The 17,717-nt window shown below is 39.0% G+C and overlaps 2 protein-coding genes and 1 long non-coding RNA gene across 9 annotated transcripts; 1 reads left to right on the top strand and 2 right to left on the bottom strand.

Moving 5' to 3' along the window:
- Positions 1-11,018, top strand: LOC115730984 (folylpolyglutamate synthase). Of its 7 annotated transcripts, none has more exons than XM_030661629.2 (17): positions 1-17; positions 445-608; positions 1,646-1,857; positions 2,265-2,330; positions 2,720-2,829; positions 3,639-3,699; positions 4,175-4,258; positions 5,548-5,604; positions 5,799-5,859; positions 6,021-6,067; positions 6,220-6,297; positions 7,822-7,980; positions 8,309-8,674; positions 8,878-8,956; positions 9,478-9,636; positions 10,108-10,301; positions 10,628-11,018. In XM_030661629.2, the coding sequence occupies exons 3-17, from the start codon at positions 1,663-1,665 to the stop codon at positions 10,685-10,687; spliced, it is 1,776 nt and encodes a 591-aa protein (XP_030517489.2). In that variant the 5' UTR covers positions 1-17; positions 445-608; positions 1,646-1,662; the 3' UTR covers positions 10,688-11,018. The 7 variants fall into 7 exon arrangements, with proteins under 7 accessions (XP_030517489.2, XP_030517459.2, XP_048127110.1 ...); XM_030661599.2 differs by lacking the exon at positions 1-17 and adding an exon at positions 25-325; XM_048271153.1 differs by lacking the exons at positions 1-17; positions 445-608 and adding an exon at positions 1,022-1,163 and having other exon boundaries at positions 8,315-8,674.
- On the bottom strand, positions 6,403-6,905 carry LOC125312609. Its single transcript, XR_007196661.1, has 2 exons — positions 6,721-6,905; positions 6,403-6,618 (listed from the first exon to the last, which is right to left on the bottom strand). It is a non-coding gene; the product is annotated as an uncharacterized LOC125312609 (long non-coding RNA).
- Positions 11,019-11,280: 262 nt separating the features above from the next.
- On the bottom strand, positions 11,281-17,301 carry LOC115733120 (glycosyltransferase-like At2g41451). Its single transcript, XM_030663790.2, has 11 exons — positions 16,828-17,301; positions 15,221-15,370; positions 15,035-15,087; positions 14,482-14,590; positions 14,242-14,376; positions 14,104-14,148; positions 13,475-13,662; positions 13,097-13,238; positions 12,857-12,903; positions 12,178-12,265; positions 11,281-12,062 (listed from the first exon to the last, which is right to left on the bottom strand). The coding sequence occupies exons 1-11, from the start codon at positions 17,152-17,154 to the stop codon at positions 11,778-11,780; spliced, it is 1,569 nt and encodes a 522-aa protein (XP_030519650.2). The 5' UTR covers positions 17,155-17,301; the 3' UTR covers positions 11,281-11,777.
- Positions 17,302-17,717: the final 416 nt, after the last annotated feature.

Genomic DNA, 17,717 nt, shown 5'->3' with positions numbered 1-17,717 from the left:
GACATGCGTCTCGCTGGGTGTGTTTCTGGACATACGGGTGTTCATTTATGTGCTACTGTTTCATTAAACAACTGATGGGTGTTTGCTTTTTGGGTTGGGAAGTTTGGTGGATTGGTGTTAACGAAGGGTTGTGTCAGGAATGTCATGTAGAAGAAGAAGAGGAGGAGAAAAAAAAAAGGTTTGACTTTTGTGTGACGAGATTCATACTTGATGCTCTGTTTGGTTGTGTGGGTAAAATTAATGAGAAAGAAGGATTTTTTCTGCGCCTGTGTTGGTTATTGGATCTTGGAATTTGATAAACGATGCAGTCTTCGAGATTGGTGTGGTTGGTTTTTCATATTCATGTATCTCCTTTATGTTCTGAAAGTCAAATTTAGCCCATTCATATCCAGACTGCCTCCACAGTTTATATAATTAATTCTTCTTAGTAATTTCCTTTGGTAGGGTTGGCATTCTCTAATGCTCGTGCATACAGAGGTTTACCTGAAGTGTGGGATATTTGGTTTTTCACACTTCCGTAGGGAGAGCCACCTATTATCAGGAAAAGAGACATGGCGCCTTTCTGACTTCCCAGCATCTGGTCTCTCTCAGAATCTCAAAGTACTCAAGTAAGCTTTACTTTGAAGCAAGTCCTCGATTGTCCTAACTAGATACATGTAGTTTATAATGACAAGGAAATAATTCATAATGCTGTGTTTCCAAGTATTTCTAGTTGAGTAAGGAATTCAGAGCCGTAGAATTCCAGCAGGCTCTGGCAGAAGTTCGTTTGTGTTTGCTTTCTTTTCTTGGGGTGGTAGAAGGGTTTGAGGGAAGACTGGTGATGGAGCTGATACTGTTCGACTGCAACTTTAGTGTTATCTTGTACACTGCTTGTCTCTTGATTGCTTTGATAGTAGGCTTGCAAGTATTTTGGTTATTATATACTGACAGTTTATAGCAATCTGAATAGTGGAAGTTTATTGAATTAACTCGTATTACTTTTAAGATGGGGGGATGGCATTTCTGAAATGATCATATTGGGCAATTGGAAAGGAGAGAGATGTTGAATAGTAGGAACGGAGTAACCAAACGGTTGCTGGCCAACCCAAAGTATTGTGGTTCCCCTGCAACTCTCCAATAGTATTTCAGCACTCATAAGGTTTTTGTGAAGTCTTTCATGTCAGGTAACCTGATTAGGGTTTCTCTATCTGTGTGATTTGGGCACGCTCCTGCAAGCATGTGACTGTAATTTGTCCAAGTACTGCTTCGAGTGATTTCGTTTCGGTTTTATTTATTTTTTTTTTTTTTCTGGGCTGAGAATTCTGGGAAATGCATCTTGTTTCTGGCTAGTTTGTCTCTCTCTCTCTGTCTTCATACCTCATAGTCCTGCCTTATAATTGAGTTGGTTCCTGCTCTGTGTCCATTCAGGTAGCATGGTGGCACCTATAGAATTTGATTGAATTCCGCTTTCATCAATTTCTTTTCTTTCCTGCTTTCATCAATTGGATTGAATTATATAGGATAGGTGTCTCCATAATGCGAAAGAGCTTTATTTGTGAAGACTATTCAAAGCATGCAGCTACTTTAATAAATGGGAAGTATACCGAGAATTTAGAAAATCAATCTTTGACTGACTGTGATACCTTATTTCACCTTATTGCTTCAGGGTCTAGATACACGAAAATGTCATCGCAAGTAATAGAGAAAATGGAGAATGAGCTAGCTTTTAAGGGCAGTTGTCAAGACCTGCCTCTTTCATCTTCTTATGAAGCTGCAATGGAAGCACTTTCCTCACTGATAACACGTCAGAAACGTGGAGACCGAACACCTGTTGGTGGGAAGTTTGGGAAATTGGAAAGGATGTCGATCTATCTCAGGGTATAATTCCAAGGTCATTCAGATATGAATTCATATGGACTGACTTCATGGTTTTACCCTGGAACTTAGCAGTCATGCTTAAATAGAGTGGAAACATCTCTTTCAATCAACTCCATGCATTTTGAGGCATGACAATTATGAGTAAAAGTCTTTTCACATACTACTGCATCAACTTTTAAGCTAGTCAAGTAATGCGATAATGCTGCAAAAACTACTTTTTCTTGATCATCTAGTGCCTTTGCATATTAGTTATGTAGTTTGTCTTTTCTCTACATGCATGCTCTTGGTATTCTTCTTGCTCGTTATATGCAGTATGAGCTTTTCTTGGCTCGTCTGGACTTTAATGGTTAACATAATAAAAAACATGGGCCTTGTCTACTAAATCAATTGTCTGGCTATCTTCGTAGATACTCGGGTTGGAGGAAAAGATTTCTGGGCTTAAAGTAATTCATGTTGCTGGAACTAAAGGGAAGGTAATGTGAAGTTCTTCTGTTTTTCCGTCTCTATTGGACTCATTGGTTACCTCGACTGATGTTAATTCAACCTGTAAAAATCCTCTTATGTTCTATTACAGGTTATTTGAACTGGAAGTTATTGTCTATTTCTTCAGTAGAAATCAACTGTTGCCTCTGCATTTAGTTTAGTCAGTGAAAAAGTAGAAATTACGAATCGAAATATCCTAGATGGTGTAGCTGCAGATGAATGGCTTTTGGTCTAATGCTGAGTGACAGGTCTCTACGATCTACTTTTCGTAGCGTTGTAATATAATGTAAATGTTTCTTCAGAATAACAGTGATGACAAATTTCGTATACTTGATAGAGTTTCCTGTCTTCCTAAATCCATTTCTGATTTGTATTGCAGGGTTCAACATGTGCTTTCTGTGAGGCTATTTTGCGAGAGTGTGGATTTAGGACTGGACTGTTCACATCTCCTCACCTAATTGATGTGAGCGAAAGGTTCCGTTTGGATGGGTCAGTACCTTCTTCAACTTGTGTTTTTATTGCAACCTATCGATTAGTAAACCAATTTCTCTGGTGTCGTATAGTGTGTCATTAACGTGAAGAACTATTATGGGCGAAGTTTGATTGTTGAATAGCTGATGGCCCCATGTATTTCATACTTTAGAAGTGGTGTAAAATGAGACTTATCTATTTGCAGACCAGTATTCTAGCACTATGATGGCAGCTCATTTTGTAGTTTATCCCACTATCAGGAAATAGATAAATCAATTTTGTTTCTTAGTCATCTTTACTGATTAAACGTGATACAAGTACACTCCCACCTTGAAGATCAAGAATTTTCGAGATGGGCCAAGGCTAATGTCACACGGCCTTTCATCTGTTTATTTTAATAACCAGTGAGCAGATGATTTTTTTAAGAATTTTCGAGATGGGGTAAAGGGACTTTTTGCAGTGACAATAACTTCTTGTCATTACTGAAACCCCATGGACTTTTCTGCAAGTCATACATGAGGCAGCTAATGATTCTTCCATATGAGAGCTTCGCACTTGGATGATGACTGTCGACATATGCCCCATGCTGATGATTCTTCTAATCGTCAGTCTATTTGTGACAGTGTAGATCGATGTCTGGTTGGCTTTCATTTAAGAGCAGAATCTGAGTCTGAATTGTATTTAACTATGATTGCAATAATTATAATTGAATGAAATCATGTTGTATTTTCTAAGATAAGATTGTTCACTCCAGCTTGTGAGTGAAGTTACTTTTGGTAAACGCACTGTCAACGTCTATTGCTTCTACTTAAATGTACTTTGTTTAGGTTGGATGTGTCTGAGGATAAGTTCCTGATATATTTTTGGGATTGCTGGAGTCAACTGAAGGTAATATATCGTCTCTTTCTTTGGGCTCTTGAATGGCACAAGTAATGATCAATGTGGGTTTTATGTTTTGAATGAGGAACTGGGAGCTTCCTGTTTGTGGCGTTAACAACCACATTCCTGGATTAGGTCTCTGCCTTTTTCGGCTTTTACAGCCAAGTTAATACATTGGAATACGTTAAAGCATCATTACCTCATTCTTCTCTAAAGCTCCAACTTCTTTTCTGGAAGCTTCTCAAATATCAATTTCTCTTTACAATGGAAGTTTCAGTTACCTTTACTATAAGAAAATAGATGAAGACATGAAATGTGGAAAAGTGAACTTTGAACTTGATTGACGGCACGTGCTCTTGAATTCATGGCTCTGTGCTCAAATTGTCATCTCAATGATCCATGAATGTGCTCGAGTGATCTGTACTTTATTTGGGAAGGTGATTTACATGGACTTTACTTTTAATTCAGAGATTTGGATTTACAGGAAAATGTTTCGGAAGATCTACCAATGCCACCATTGTTCCAATTTCTCACGATACTTGCTTTTAAAATATTCATATCTGAACAGGTATGCTGTCATTTGTTTCTTGCTCCCAAAGCTTCATAACAAATGACATCTCTTTGTTTAAATTGGGTTGTAGCAAGAGTTGCTTTGATCTCTTTACTTCACTTCATTAGGGTCTGTCTTGGCCTGCCAACTGGATGATGGCAGAAGTTAGGTCTCAGAATGATGTTGACACCTATGTTAGTGTTGATTGATTTATTTGCTAAAGTAAGATATCCCTGGTTTATATTGCAATTTGACAAGATTAAAGGCTTGTTTGGGGTTGGATCTATATTTAATGAGACTTTCTAGAGATTAATTTGAGGAAAGCAGATGCAAGGTTCTGAGGCAGTCTGAGCTAACCATGAATTTGGCTCAATGCTTCAAAATCTTAAATGGGAAACACTTTCAAAGAGCTTTGTACTTTTTCTTTAGTTTTATGGAGTTCCAATCATAAAGATCCTGCAACGTGGTTTGTTTATGCCAGAGGCAGCATCATCTGTTAATCCACCGAATGAGACCATGTTTGGAAGAGTTGCTTACATTTTTCTGAAGCTTCTTTCCCAGGGTTGTGGTTTTTGTCAAAGTGACAACCCGAGAGTTCATGCATGACCTTGTATTTGATGGAGGAAGCATGCAAGTTCTCGATGAAAATGCAGTCAAGTTTTTAGATTTGAAGGAGGATTTTCATTTTTGACATTTCCCAACCTTTCCATGTTCTGTGCTTGCAAACATGAGTAGGGGAAAAATGTAGTTCTGTTTTACTTTTTGATTTTTGGCTCCTGAGTCTATGCTTAACACTCAGTTGCCTGTGGATTGGGGTGGGTAGAGAGAGATGTCATGCATTCTAATAAGGTAAATATAATACATTCTCAGTCATCTTGTACTTCATGGTTGATTTAAGTTGCACTTCTGAGATTATAAGTAAGGAAAGTTGAGTCGCCAGAAAGGAGGGAGGGAGGGAGGGAGGGAGTGAGAGAGAGACATCACGCGTGCTCATAAATTAAAACTGCGATGCTAATTATGTGTGATTTTCTCTGTCTTCTAGTATTGCATGGTTGATTTAATTGGCTCTTCCAAGATCATAAGTAAGGAAAGTTGAGTTATAACATTTTCCTTTGTTATAGAAGTACAGTCATTTGTTCTTTGATACCTATGCAGTCTCTCTGCGAAATTTGATTTTTGGTGCAGTTTCATGTTCCAGAACATTTTGGTTGTCCATGGTGAATTTAAATGTCAATGTATCTCCTGGTTAATCAGTGTTTGCCAAGAATTTTGGTCAGTGCCACTTGACAAAATTGTTTTCTCAATAGGTTGATGTGGCAATAATTGAGGTGGGTCTTGGAGGGAAAAAGGACTCAACAAATGTGGTATATTCACCTCCTCTAATTTTGAGCTATTTTTCCAATTATAGAACTGTTCATGTGTGTTTCCTTTTATTTAATTATGGAAGCATGCTCCCAATAAACCTTATACCAATATCTCTTTCTCCTCTCCCGTGAACAACTTAAATGTCAAAACGATTAGGCAGTCAATGGTCACTATTTTTGGTGCTATTGTGCAGATAAAAGAGCCTGTTGTTTGTGGCATTACTTCTCTTGGGCTGGATCATATGGAAGCTTTGGGTGTGTCTAGTTTTCATGTCTCCGTCAACAACTTCAATTTGTTCTAATTCTTAAGCCCCGACCACCTGTATCACTGCTTAATTGGTTTTTTATGTGCCTATGTCAATCATGTTCGATAGGAGGGTCATCAAATGACGCTTTACATGTCTTATGCTATGCAGGAAACACCCTAGGGGAGATTGCTTCTCATAAGGCTGGGATTTTCAAGGTGTAAGGCTCTTGCATAACGGACTCAAAATCAGCATAGCATTGTTCTTTAACAAAGTTGATTTATTGCAGCATTTCCTTTATCATAAAACCAACATATGTAGTTTGAAGTTTGAGTATCTATTTTGAATTTTGTGAGTCTTGCTCCTGAAGCCTCAAATTCCAGCATTCACTGTTCCCCAACTATCTGAAGCAATGGATGTTCTTGAGGAGACAGCGGGTGGACTAATGGTAATTTTCCCTGTCAATCATGATAGACTGATCGTTTTTCTCAACAATGATTAGCTCATTTCTCAAGTGGTAGTTCGACTACCTTTGCTTTTTCCTAAAGTTTAGTAGCAGTTACAACGTTTTGTTGCCAATCTTAAGTTACTGAGTATAAACCTACCTACTTGTTTTTTAGATTTGAAGGATTAATTATTTTCCCTGTTAATCATGATAGCCTGATTGTGTTTCTCAACATTGATCAGCTCATTTCTCAAGTGGTAGTTAGACTACCTTTGCTTTTTCCTGCTGTTTTTTGTTGCCAATCTTAAGTTAACGAGTATAAACCTGTTAGAAAGTCCTATCCAAAAACTTAAGCTATTAGGTGGAGGGAGACCACATGAAGATAAAGAGCATATAAGACTCGTTGTAAGGCGAGTTCATCAAAACCTACCTACTAGTTGATTAAATTGGAAGATTGATTTTTGGAGCAAAGAAGATGGAGCTGAAATGGTAATCATGGCATTTTCCAATGAGTTGACAGTTCTTTCTTCTTACAGCAGTCGAATGTGCGAGTAGTTTGGATATACTTCTGCAGATAGACATTATTTATGATCGTGTAAACTTTCAGAAGTGGACATTATTTATGATCATGTAAACTTTCAGAAGTGGGCATGGCTTGCTATTGGGGTTAGGAGTACTCTAAAACCAGAATCAAGTGATAGAGTATCTTAGCCTTCGCTTTCTCAAATTCTTTTACGTAGCACCAAGTCAGAGAACATCCTATAATAGATGAACAGTGTCCTGGCCATTGCTTCGTATTTATATTACTTATACCCTGCATTCATCATTACGCATTCTCAGAGAATATATCGTTTAGAAATAAATCTTCTTGATTTGAAAGAGAAATTTTGTGAGCCGATTGGAAGAGAGAAGGGGAATAAAAGTTGTAATATGAAACCAAGATTGGGACCGTGCTGTAGCGCATGCAACTTGGGAGCTGATGTTATCTTGAACCTGAATCAAATCCTGAAGGAATCTACCAAATTAGACCTATTAACTTTTGAACGGGCAAGATAACCTTAAAGCTGTTTGGTTGTGGTGCTGCTAGTTTGATACAGATGGGGTAAGGGATCTTTGTGTTTTTATTGTCTGATGCATCTATAACAAATTAATGGGCTGTTAAATTTGTAAATACTAGGTAGGGAAGTTTGAGATGTCTCGACATTCTAAATCTCAATATCAAGCGGCACTTCTTCTCTTATTGGCTGTTTGGACCTTTGTGGGATTATAGATTCAATGAGTGCAAAATCTAGCTCACTTAATTTGATGTGTAAAGAGCATGTCTTCTCTATATGGCATCCTTGGATAACTGGACTCAGGAGATACTGAAATATTTCAGATGGCTATTACATATGGTTTCCTGTCTCATTTATGAGCACATTATTGCTATTTGTGGCTTTGACTTATTAGAGGTGTTGTAGTTACTGTCAACACAGAAACCTTGAACTTCTGCTGGTAGTGTCTGAACTGAAAAGCCTTTTCTTATAGGTTCCATTGCAAGTAGCTGTACCACTTGATATTCAAAGGTGGGGCGGAGACACACTAAGCCTGTCTGGGGATCACCAGCTTGTTAACGCTGGGCTTGCTGTTTCACTCTGCAAATGCTGGCTTCAGAGAACTGGAAACTGGGAAAAACTACTCGAAAAGGTTGCTTCGTAATCCTGTGGGCCTCTCTTGAATTTTAAACAGAATTTAAATGGACAAACCTGCAGACTTAAGCTCCTAATTTGGGTATAAATGGTTCAACAATTTGCGTTAAAGTGGTGAGACTACACTTGGATTACAAACCTTATGCATAATGGCATTGAACTTCTCAATGTTAGTTTAGAATTAATGTCAGTGAATATCCATTATTTATTTTCTCTTCAACGTCAAGGGAAGGGTGCTCCCATCTAATTATTTTGTGTTATCGTTGTACCATTGTTATTTGAATTTGGTGAACACTTCATTCTGACATCTCAATCGCTGGTGTCAGAAACAGGATGAGGTGGCAGCTGGATTAGAACTGCCTCCTGCATTTGTTAGAGGTCTTTCAACAGCACGCCTTTCTGGAAGGGCACAGATTGTCCATGATACCCCTTTGATGTTTAATGGCTCAGCAGATACTTCAGAAAATTCGGGAGAGTTGACTTTCTACTTAGATGGAGCTCATAGTCCTGAGAGCATGGAGGCTTGTGCCAGATGGTTCTCTGGTGCCACTAAAGCAAACAAAACATCAACGCCATTGTCATCACCACCATCTACTTCTTTCAATGTTCTCAATATGAAGTCATTCTGGGGAAATGGTTGCCTCAATTATGAAAATGATTGTGTGCAGTCATCTAATAAGATGTCAAAGCAGGTAAAGTTACTCATATACTGAGTTTCTTTTGAGATGAAAGTATTTTTAATTTCTTTTATGAGGTGTCTTTTTCCAAAGACAAGACACAATTTTTGTCATTTAAGAGGTTCAGTTTTGCTTTTTTTTTTGTTGGTCAGAAAGTTCAGTTTCAGTTTTGCTTGTTTTGTGGGTTTTTGATAATTTGCTTATTTTATATTTGGTAGATTCTATTATTTAATTGCATGGATGTTAGAGACCCTCAAATTCTGCTCCCACGACTTGTGAATATTTGCGGTTCATCAGGTATATCCACTTCAAAAGAAATATGCACTCTTCATGATGCAAGATGTTTCTTTTTGCATTCTGACAAAGCCTGTATAATTTAGTGCGTGAAGGCATTTGATTTGCAATTTGATAGTTTTCTCTTGATGATTGTCATTCTCATTCCTTGCTATATCAATGTTATCATGTGTGCATTGATGCCTCAGTTCTCTTTGTATTGTATGCTTCTCATGCCTGATGGCGATCAGGGTCTTCAAGATGACTTCACCTCATTCTATTATCAAAGCATATTTTTCCAGTTAGCTGCGCTCTTCTTACCCATCATTGACACCCTTGTATAATGATCGTTAAATAGAAAATATATTATCTTCATGTAGAATTTGGTGCATCAGCTTTATCCTGGAAATAATTTTAAGCATTTATCATAAGTGAGGTGATGCAAGTTTCTGTTGCTGCTGCTTCTGTGGAAATAATTTTAAGCATTTGTCATTTTGCAAGGCTTGCAGATGACTGGTTAAGAGCTTTGTTCTAATCTTGTGCAGGGACCCATTTCTCAAAGGCTTTGTTTGTCCCTAGCGTGTCAACGTATAATAAAGTCACTTCTGGTACTTCGGTTATTACATCAGATATCCCTACTACTAGGGACTTGTCGTGGCAGTATAACCTCCAAAGGATTTGGGAGAAGATTATACATGGGAAAGGTTTGTCTACTCTCAGAAAAAACCAAACTTACAAAAAATAGTGTAATTGAACTGCAGCCTGTAGAGTACCATGAATAGGTTTCATTGTTAGCTCCAGCACCATATTTTCAGAAGTGGCCTCAAACAAGTATTTCATGTCAGTTCTTTCCCTTACAGTTTGTTGCTATTGCTATTAATTCTGGTGTTTGCTTCATTCTTCCACATGCTTCTGCTAATGTTAGTTGTAGCTCACAGCAAGCTCTAACTGGCCTATGAGATTAAGGTGGGTTTGCATTGAGTAGTCACGTCAAATAAATTAATCAACAATCAATCAAATCGGTCAAATGATACGGCCTCTATAGAATTAAGGTTGATGTTTCCAGTTGCCACTCGATTGAAAATGCTCCCACCACAATAAAGTTTACTGATCCGTCTATGGGAAAATGTTGAAGTTTCGCTGGAGCTTGTAACAATTTCTTTATACATGAGCAGATGTTTCCCTGGACAAAAGTTCCAAGATGGACAGTGTAGACTCCTTGCCTCCTCACGAGTTACTTTACCAAGACATTTCCCATTGCAGTCCGACAGATCGAAATTTCGCATGCAGTGCGGTGATGCCTTCCTTGCCATTGACAATAAAGTGGCTAAGGGACTGTGTTAAGGAAAACCCTTCTTTACGCCTTCAGGTAACCCTTCTGTCATGATCATGATGTTATTGATGTCCATAGGTTGCTACTAGGAGAGTCTTACCAAAATATTTGTGGGGCCAAATGGAAAATATGTGTTTCTACTGTTAGCGTGAAAGAGATTCTGAATTTGAGAGCATATAGTATGGTCTTTTCACTTGATCTGGTTGTCTTTCGTCATTCAGACCAAGGGAGATTTTTTCCCCTTGATTCACAATATCTACCTTTAGTGAAAAACAGAGACGGAAGATGTGTATATAGAGTGGTTTACATGCTCATGTATCAGACCATTGGTTATATTAACTATCTAATCAGTGGATACACAGGTACTCGTCACCGGTTCGCTGCATCTGGTAGGAGATGTGCTCAAGCTATTGAGGAGGTGATGCAGATAAGGAAGGCATTCTTGTTTAGAACTTCATATACCATGCTATTACTTGTCCCTTTCCTCCGCATAATTGCTGAGGCCATGATTTGTTGTTCATTTAACTGAATAATGCCCTCTTTGCCCCTATTTTCCTTTGGTATTTGAGCTTTCTCCTATTATCCCTCAGGGTTAGTATTGGGGGCATTTGCCGTCTTTCATTCTTGATTGTGAAAAGCCATCTCGGCGTAACATTATCGTTGACATACATTCATTCTTAGGATTAACTATATAGTGCGTGGAGCAAAATTGATGATTTAGTTTCCTGCAACCGATTTTGTACCTGCTCCTGGGATAGTAAGGTAGCTCCACACGGTTTGGGGGGCTTCGGTTTGGTTTTTCAATCTCAACAAGTCGTCGCACTGAAACATAGTGAAAAAATCTCAGCAGTTCCCAGTCACAGTTCAGATAGAATAACCTTAGGATGTAATAGCCCTTTGATAAATTAACCCCGTCCGTAGAGAAGAATTCTTAAAACATTGGGATAAACATCCACGATAGGGGCGCAGCAAAGAGAACTGCCGAAACGACAATGTATAAGTATTTTCTAACCCTTAAATGATTTGCTGTGATATGTGAAAGTTTATACTGAAGACAGTTCTGAACACAAAGTGGAAATGTGAGGTAAAATCTTCCTAGAGTGACTATTTGTATAGTGTAAATGGGGGTGAAAAGTAAATCCTCCCCGCCCCCCTCCAAAGAGAAAAAAATGTCCGAGCGTATGAATAAACATATAAGAAGATTGGCAATCCTGGGAAAGGACCCAAGATAACCGTAAGGAAAAAAAAAAAACGGGGCAAATGCAGAAAAAATCAGCCCGATATAGGGGAAAAAAAAGAGGAAGAACCCCTCCAGGTCAATGCTGTATGCTCGAATCCCGAAATGTACGTCAACGCTTGGGTAGTGATCGGGAAGAACCATAAAACTGGAACTGAACGTCCAATGCCGGCTAGATCTGGCTCCAATCTCTCTCATCCGGCACATTCCACTTTGGCAGAGATGTGTAAATGTCGTGCTTTTCTCAAATAAGACCGGTTATAAGGAGGCAAGACTCACTGTATCCTTAATGCATCAGACAATAAGTGAGAGTCATCCGCACCAGGAGGAGATAATGGTGGGACTGCTGAAGGGTGAATATCGCTCTCGGTACTTTCCAATACTCTTCTTGGGATTGCTCGAGACTCTTTGTTGGTACCTATCTTTCTAGAGGAAACCTCTCCAGATTCAAGTTTCCTAGAAGAGTTCCTGTTCTCAATGGACACAATCTTGTCCGTCTCTTGTGCTGATGCTATTACAGAGCTGAAAACACCAGATTCTCTCAATCCTTGCACGATAACCTGTAAAGTTGGAAAGGAAATGCTACTAGTGATTTTGTTCAATCTTATAGAAGTATCTCACTACCATAAACTTACTTACTGCACAATGTAAAGATGCCCCTTAATTAGAACTTACCATAGGAGCATAAATGCGAGTCAAAATGCCTCTCCTAAGGAGTTTAAGATTCACCGTTCGGTCTGTCCATACAACTCGTTCTCGATACCTGCAGGGAAAAAGAAAGAAATGCATGCAAAATAACTTCAGAATTCAAATGCATCTGACAAAACTGCTTCAGAGAACTGATCCAGCGAAATGTTATCGAGTACACAAAGTAACATTCTCAAGATCCTGTCATACATGGAAGATCCTATGGTGAATGATGACTGTGTCTCTACTCTCCTTTAAGAGAGTTTCACTATGTAAGAGCTGGCACAGAGATATGATAGTCTAAGTCCAAATGGACAAGATAAAAGAAGTCCAAATGGATAGCAATAGTACTCTAATGCATGACCGTACTCTAGCCCCAAATGCACAGCAATGTTATTCTCACGAATGATCAACCCCACATGAAAAACATAGGTGATTGTGGGGATAGCCATAATTTATCCGATGACTTGAGAAAGAGTAAGTTGCTTAAACTTAGGTCAAATGAGTTCACCACCAATTTTCGTTCCTAATCCAAATGGAACCAAAAGCACCACCCAGTTGAGGAATGGGATTCCTTTCCTTGTCCGAATCAAAGGGACTCGTAAATTCTGACCATGCTACAAGATAATAAATCATGGACAATAGAGTGATGATGAAGTGCATTTACCAGCGAAGCATTTCCTCCTCTGTCGCAGTTGATGCAATAATGAAAGCCTGCAATATAATTGAGTGTTGAAAAAATATTGACAAGTCATAAACAAATCTCGCCATCGTCAATTATGATTTTAGTTGCCCATCAAATGGAAATTAGATTCTTAAAATTTCCGAAAAAAAAAAATGTGGTCCTGTTGCTGGGAGCCGGCAATAAATCCCCAGTGGGAAGGAAAAATATACTGTAGGAACTTACTGCTCGGTCAAACTCCAACATGAAGCATCTTTTCACATCCTCCTTTGTAGGCTTGCAGCCACACCGATCACGTCTTGATGTCAAATCCGAAAACTTTGGATATGTGTAATGCAGAACAGCGGCCTCTTCCAATTTAATCTCACTACCACAGATCGCACACAATAATACTTCGTGTCAGCAGTATGAGATGAGTTGCCATCAACTTACAAACAAAAGACATGGCCAACAATGCGTGCGTTGCATGAGATGAGATCCCATAAACACTATCCAAACAAAGGCGAAACATTTGGAACACCTCACTACACACGCATGCACACATGGCATCTCTATATCATCAGCCAAAAAGTGAAGTAAATAAGCATGCAACCACAGCCATACTTTGGGGTTTTCATGTAGTTGTGCCATCTGTGAGCACCATTGGGACGAAGATGATCTTGAATACGAGCCGCAGCCTTCCCATTTCCATAAGTCAGAAAGTAATTTGGATTACCACGAGTTGCATCTTTGTAATTGCCAAAGTATACATCTTTTGTTAGATGATCATAGTTCTTTTTAAACATTGACACCTGTAAAAGACTAACACTTAGATAAATGTTGAAAGAAAGAGTAATTTTTGGTGAAGACAGAGACTGCTATGGCCCAAAACCCAACATAGACGTTTGATGATGATCTAGAGTAGAATATATGTCTCTAAATTATCAATGCACCGTGAGGACCAAGAACATACAATGCATGCAAAATACTAATTGATGCTCTTCCAATGAAAATCGCAGAATGTAGCTCGGAAAGTTCGATGTGAAACAGGTAAAAGATGAGCTGCTTTATATTTAACCAAGTTGATAAATCTAATGGAAGGCTCCAAAGTACATCATGCCTTTTAACCTTGTCAAAGTGATCGCGTTGCAAATTATGCTGACATTAAAAGTTCTTCGGCCAGTTAAGTTATTTATATTCATTACTACCAAAATCAGCTGAAAGATAGATGACAAAATGATCGAAAACCTTACCTCACTAAAGGGCTCTTTAACATCATCTCTCTCCACACTGCTTTCCTGATATAAGAGGATCGCATATTAGTGGATAATCAGGACATCGTGGGGTAGAAAGGGAATTCAGTTTCCACATGCTAAAGACATTTGACTCACATAATTTGGAAAAATGACCATATCAACATTTCCAGGCACATCAGCCAGCAGCTGTCTCAATGAATACTCACGAGTTCCAGCTGGATATATGAGCTCGTCAGTGTCCAGATGGATGATCCAATCCATCCCTGCATCCTAAAATCGAAAGAAGATATTAACTTGCTATGAAATATTCAAATGTCTTTCTAATGAATTTAAAAGACATTTTGGACGATAGGATTAAGCAAATACTATGCATACCCTTGCCATGACAATAGCCATTTCCATATTTAGGGATTGCTTCACAAAAAGCTCATAGTTGCATGGCTTGAAGAAGAAGCTTGCCAACCAAGTCTCATTCCAGATACGGCTGAACATGACATTATATACAAAAATAAAAATAAATTCATCAAAATCGGAAGAGTCGAGCAAGATGCAAAAATGGTTGCTGGTCAAACATATAGCACAACTTCAGTTTTCCTTGTTCGTTTCAACCGATCACACTGTGGAGAGCCAGTACAGTCGAAAAGCTGGCAAGATGACCCTATTTACGTAGGAAACGGCACTTAGCCAAAAAGGAAAAGAAATGGGAGTAGGAAATGGCTCAATCATCGTTGTAGTAGATTTGCATGGAATAATGATTACATATGTCGATTGTACTTCTACACCTCATTACTTTTGTCAAGAAATCTCTGCATCATATCATGTCCAAAATCGGTTGAAGTTTCATCAAATGTTCAAGAAAGAAAGCATGAGAACACTAGAGAACACTATTGTAAATAGATGACTTTCCGAAGACACGGATTATACAAACCTTTTTGCTTGCTGTTCCTCTAGTTCTCTCGTCCTGTATATGACCCTGACCCCCTGAAAATAAATTCCTCAGCAAATTATGAAATAATCATGGATCAAAATTTGATGGGAAACAACAAGAGAAAGATTGCAGAACAGGTGGGCCACTGTTTATATAATTCGGAGAAAACACATAATTTCAACTCACTGGAATAGATTCCAAAACTTTAGACACTTCAGGCGAGGCAGCCTTTCCTTCCACGAAAAGGAAAAAGGTTGATACTCCAATAACCTTATGATAAAATAGCCATGGCAGTGTCTGTTCTAGGCCAGCAGAAGTGCTTGTCGTGATGCATATCTGAAAAAGCACAATAGACATATCAAGTCATCTGTACATCGCTTTAGCAGGAAATAGAACGAAAGGTTGTCATATGCAAACAAAACAACTACTCTACCTTATGAAATCTCACACATAATTAGATGAGAGTTATTTTCTCTTTTGGTGGGAAGAGGAAGGGAGGCAGAGAAAAGAAAAGGGATGAAATGAATTATCAGCCTCAAAACTTGCCATTTCTAAAAGCAAAACTCATTTCAAGACAACATAAGTAGAAATCACCCTCAATTTATGACAATAAGCTAATATCATTCCACTGGCTATGTGAAAAGGATAGGATTTTATGAAAGTGAACCTGCCAGTTGAGATAATATTCCCGTTTTGGGCAGGATAAAAAAAAATCAACATAACGCATAAAGATTAGATGATAAAGTTTGGGTACTCATGTTGTATGAGACAACACAACAGGGTTCTACAACTCTGCAGTATGGATGGAAAGGAATTTCCTCTGTCAACCGAAAAGCCCAACTCTGCTTCCACAATTGTGAAAGGTCATCTTGAAATGCCAAGACATAGTATGCAACTCACGCAAAAAAAGGCCAGCTTTTCTCCAGGCTTTGTAAATGACTGGTCTATGTGTGTGTGTGTGTGAGATCTCTCTCTCTCTCTCTCTCTATCTCTATATATATATATGTATATATGTATGTATATATGTATGTATGTCAATTAATATAGAGTATAACTAACAAAATTTACAGCCAGACTGAATGATCTGACAGATAGGCTCTGACCAGTTTGATAACTCATCCTCCCACTCGTACACACTGCACAATGTTCCATACATAATACCGGTAGAATTTCTTCTAACTAATAAAACCAACACCATACGGGTTGCTCTATTTTCATAGTTAGCAAATCAAATGACCACAAGTTTGCATTCCTTATGGAATAAGTTCCTTAATTCCTGATCCTTGCCCCGTATGACGGAGACAGGCTCAATTTATACACATGGGAGTTGACTACGTCATCCTAGATATACTATAAATCTCGGGCAGTACTGTTATTGGAGAGTGCACATTTGCCATCTCTACTGCTGTGATTAATCTACTTGTTGCCAAATAATTCAACAAAATCGAGATGCTACTGCCGCTTGGTCGTGATCAGGTCATGCAAATGCAAGTGCTAAATTCACTAGTCCACATATCAAACACCGCCAAGTACGCACAAACTGGACATTGAAATAATAAATAGCAACACGAGCCAGCTCACTCAAAATGAAAATGGTGCCTCACAAGCCGTAAGTCACAACGCTTTTCGCACATTGCACAAGCATGAATTAGTAAGAGTCCACACGCGATTATCAACCCATTCCTTCGTGTAGAAACACGACACGTCTCTCCTAGCTTCGAACTCCAATAGCAAAACCGCGGCGCGCCCACATCAGGGAACGCACCGCAAAATCGCTGGAGAACCGAACTCACCTGAGGCCGCAGATCCGATCCGAGATCGAACTTCCAATCGCGGTAGTACGGGAACGACGCCGTCCGGCTCCGGCCGAGGACGTCGGCGCAATCGGAGCCATCGCCGCGCGAGGCGCGGGAAGACGGCACATTGGAGCCCCCGGCGCCGTCCATGCCGGGGAACTCGAGGCGATCGGTGGACCAGCGGGTGACGGGATCGTTGAGGCCGCCGCGCCATTGGAGGACGAAGGCGAAGCAGGCGAGAGTCAACGGGAGGGCAGTGAGGAGGAGGAGGAGGCGCGAGGCGAAGGCCTGGTGAGACGATTGAGAGGAGTGGTGACCCGCCATTGGAGGAGGTTAGCGAGCGAGCGAGACGGAGATGGACGACTGGTTGCATCGACTATATCAAACTCTCCAGCGTTATATGGAGAGACATTGACATTGAAACTGCAGGAGGAAGAGGAAAGCAATGTCACTCGGAGCCGTTTTGTTTTTGTCGTTGGCGGTGTTTTTCTTAATTCCCTTCTTCTTTTTTCTTTTTCAGTTTGCTTTTTTGTCTTCTCCTCCACCTCTTTTGAGAAAATCGCACAAATAATCCTCAAATTTTTACCCAATATACAATATCATCCCTAAATTTTTAATTTGACCAATATAATTTCTAAACTTTTATCTAATATATAATGTGATTCCTGAATTTTTTATTTATTCAATATGACCCTCGAACTTTTGAAACATATTCAAATTAGCCCATGACCTATAAAAAAAAAATCCAATATCATCCATAAATTTGAATTAATGAAAATACTACATTGAATATTATTTTATAGTTCATGGATTAAGTTGAGTATATTCCAAAAGTTCAAGAACCATATTGATCAAATTAATAATTCAGAAACTACATCACACATTGA

Source organism: Rhodamnia argentea, chromosome 10 (assembly GCF_020921035.1).
Source record: "Rhodamnia argentea isolate NSW1041297 chromosome 10, ASM2092103v1, whole genome shotgun sequence".
Classification (NCBI taxonomy): Eukaryota; Viridiplantae; Streptophyta; class Magnoliopsida; order Myrtales; family Myrtaceae; genus Rhodamnia; species Rhodamnia argentea.
This window is presented reverse-complemented; position numbering and strand designations above follow the sequence as displayed.

Bases quoted from the DNA above. Each gene is read 5' to 3' on its own strand.
- LOC115730984 (XM_030661637.2), top strand. The intron at 4,259-5,547 runs GTATGCTGTCAT...TTTTCTCAATAG, and splicing joins AAATATTCATATCTGAACAG to GTTGATGTGGCAATAATTGA. The intron at 5,860-6,020 runs GTGTGTCTAGTT...TATGCTATGCAG, and splicing joins GGATCATATGGAAGCTTTGG to GAAACACCCTAGGGGAGATT.
- LOC115733120 (XM_030663790.2), bottom strand. From the start codon at position 17,154: ATGGCGGGTCACCACTCCTCTCAATCGTCTCACCAGGCCTTCGCCTCG. The intron at 13,663-14,103 runs GTAAGGTTTTCG...AGTCTTTTACAG, and splicing joins TTAAAGAGCCCTTTAGTGAG to GTGTCAATGTTTAAAAAGAA. The intron at 12,904-13,096 runs GTAAGTTCCTAC...ATTATATTGCAG, and splicing joins TGTTGGAGTTTGACCGAGCA to GCTTTCATTATTGCATCAAC.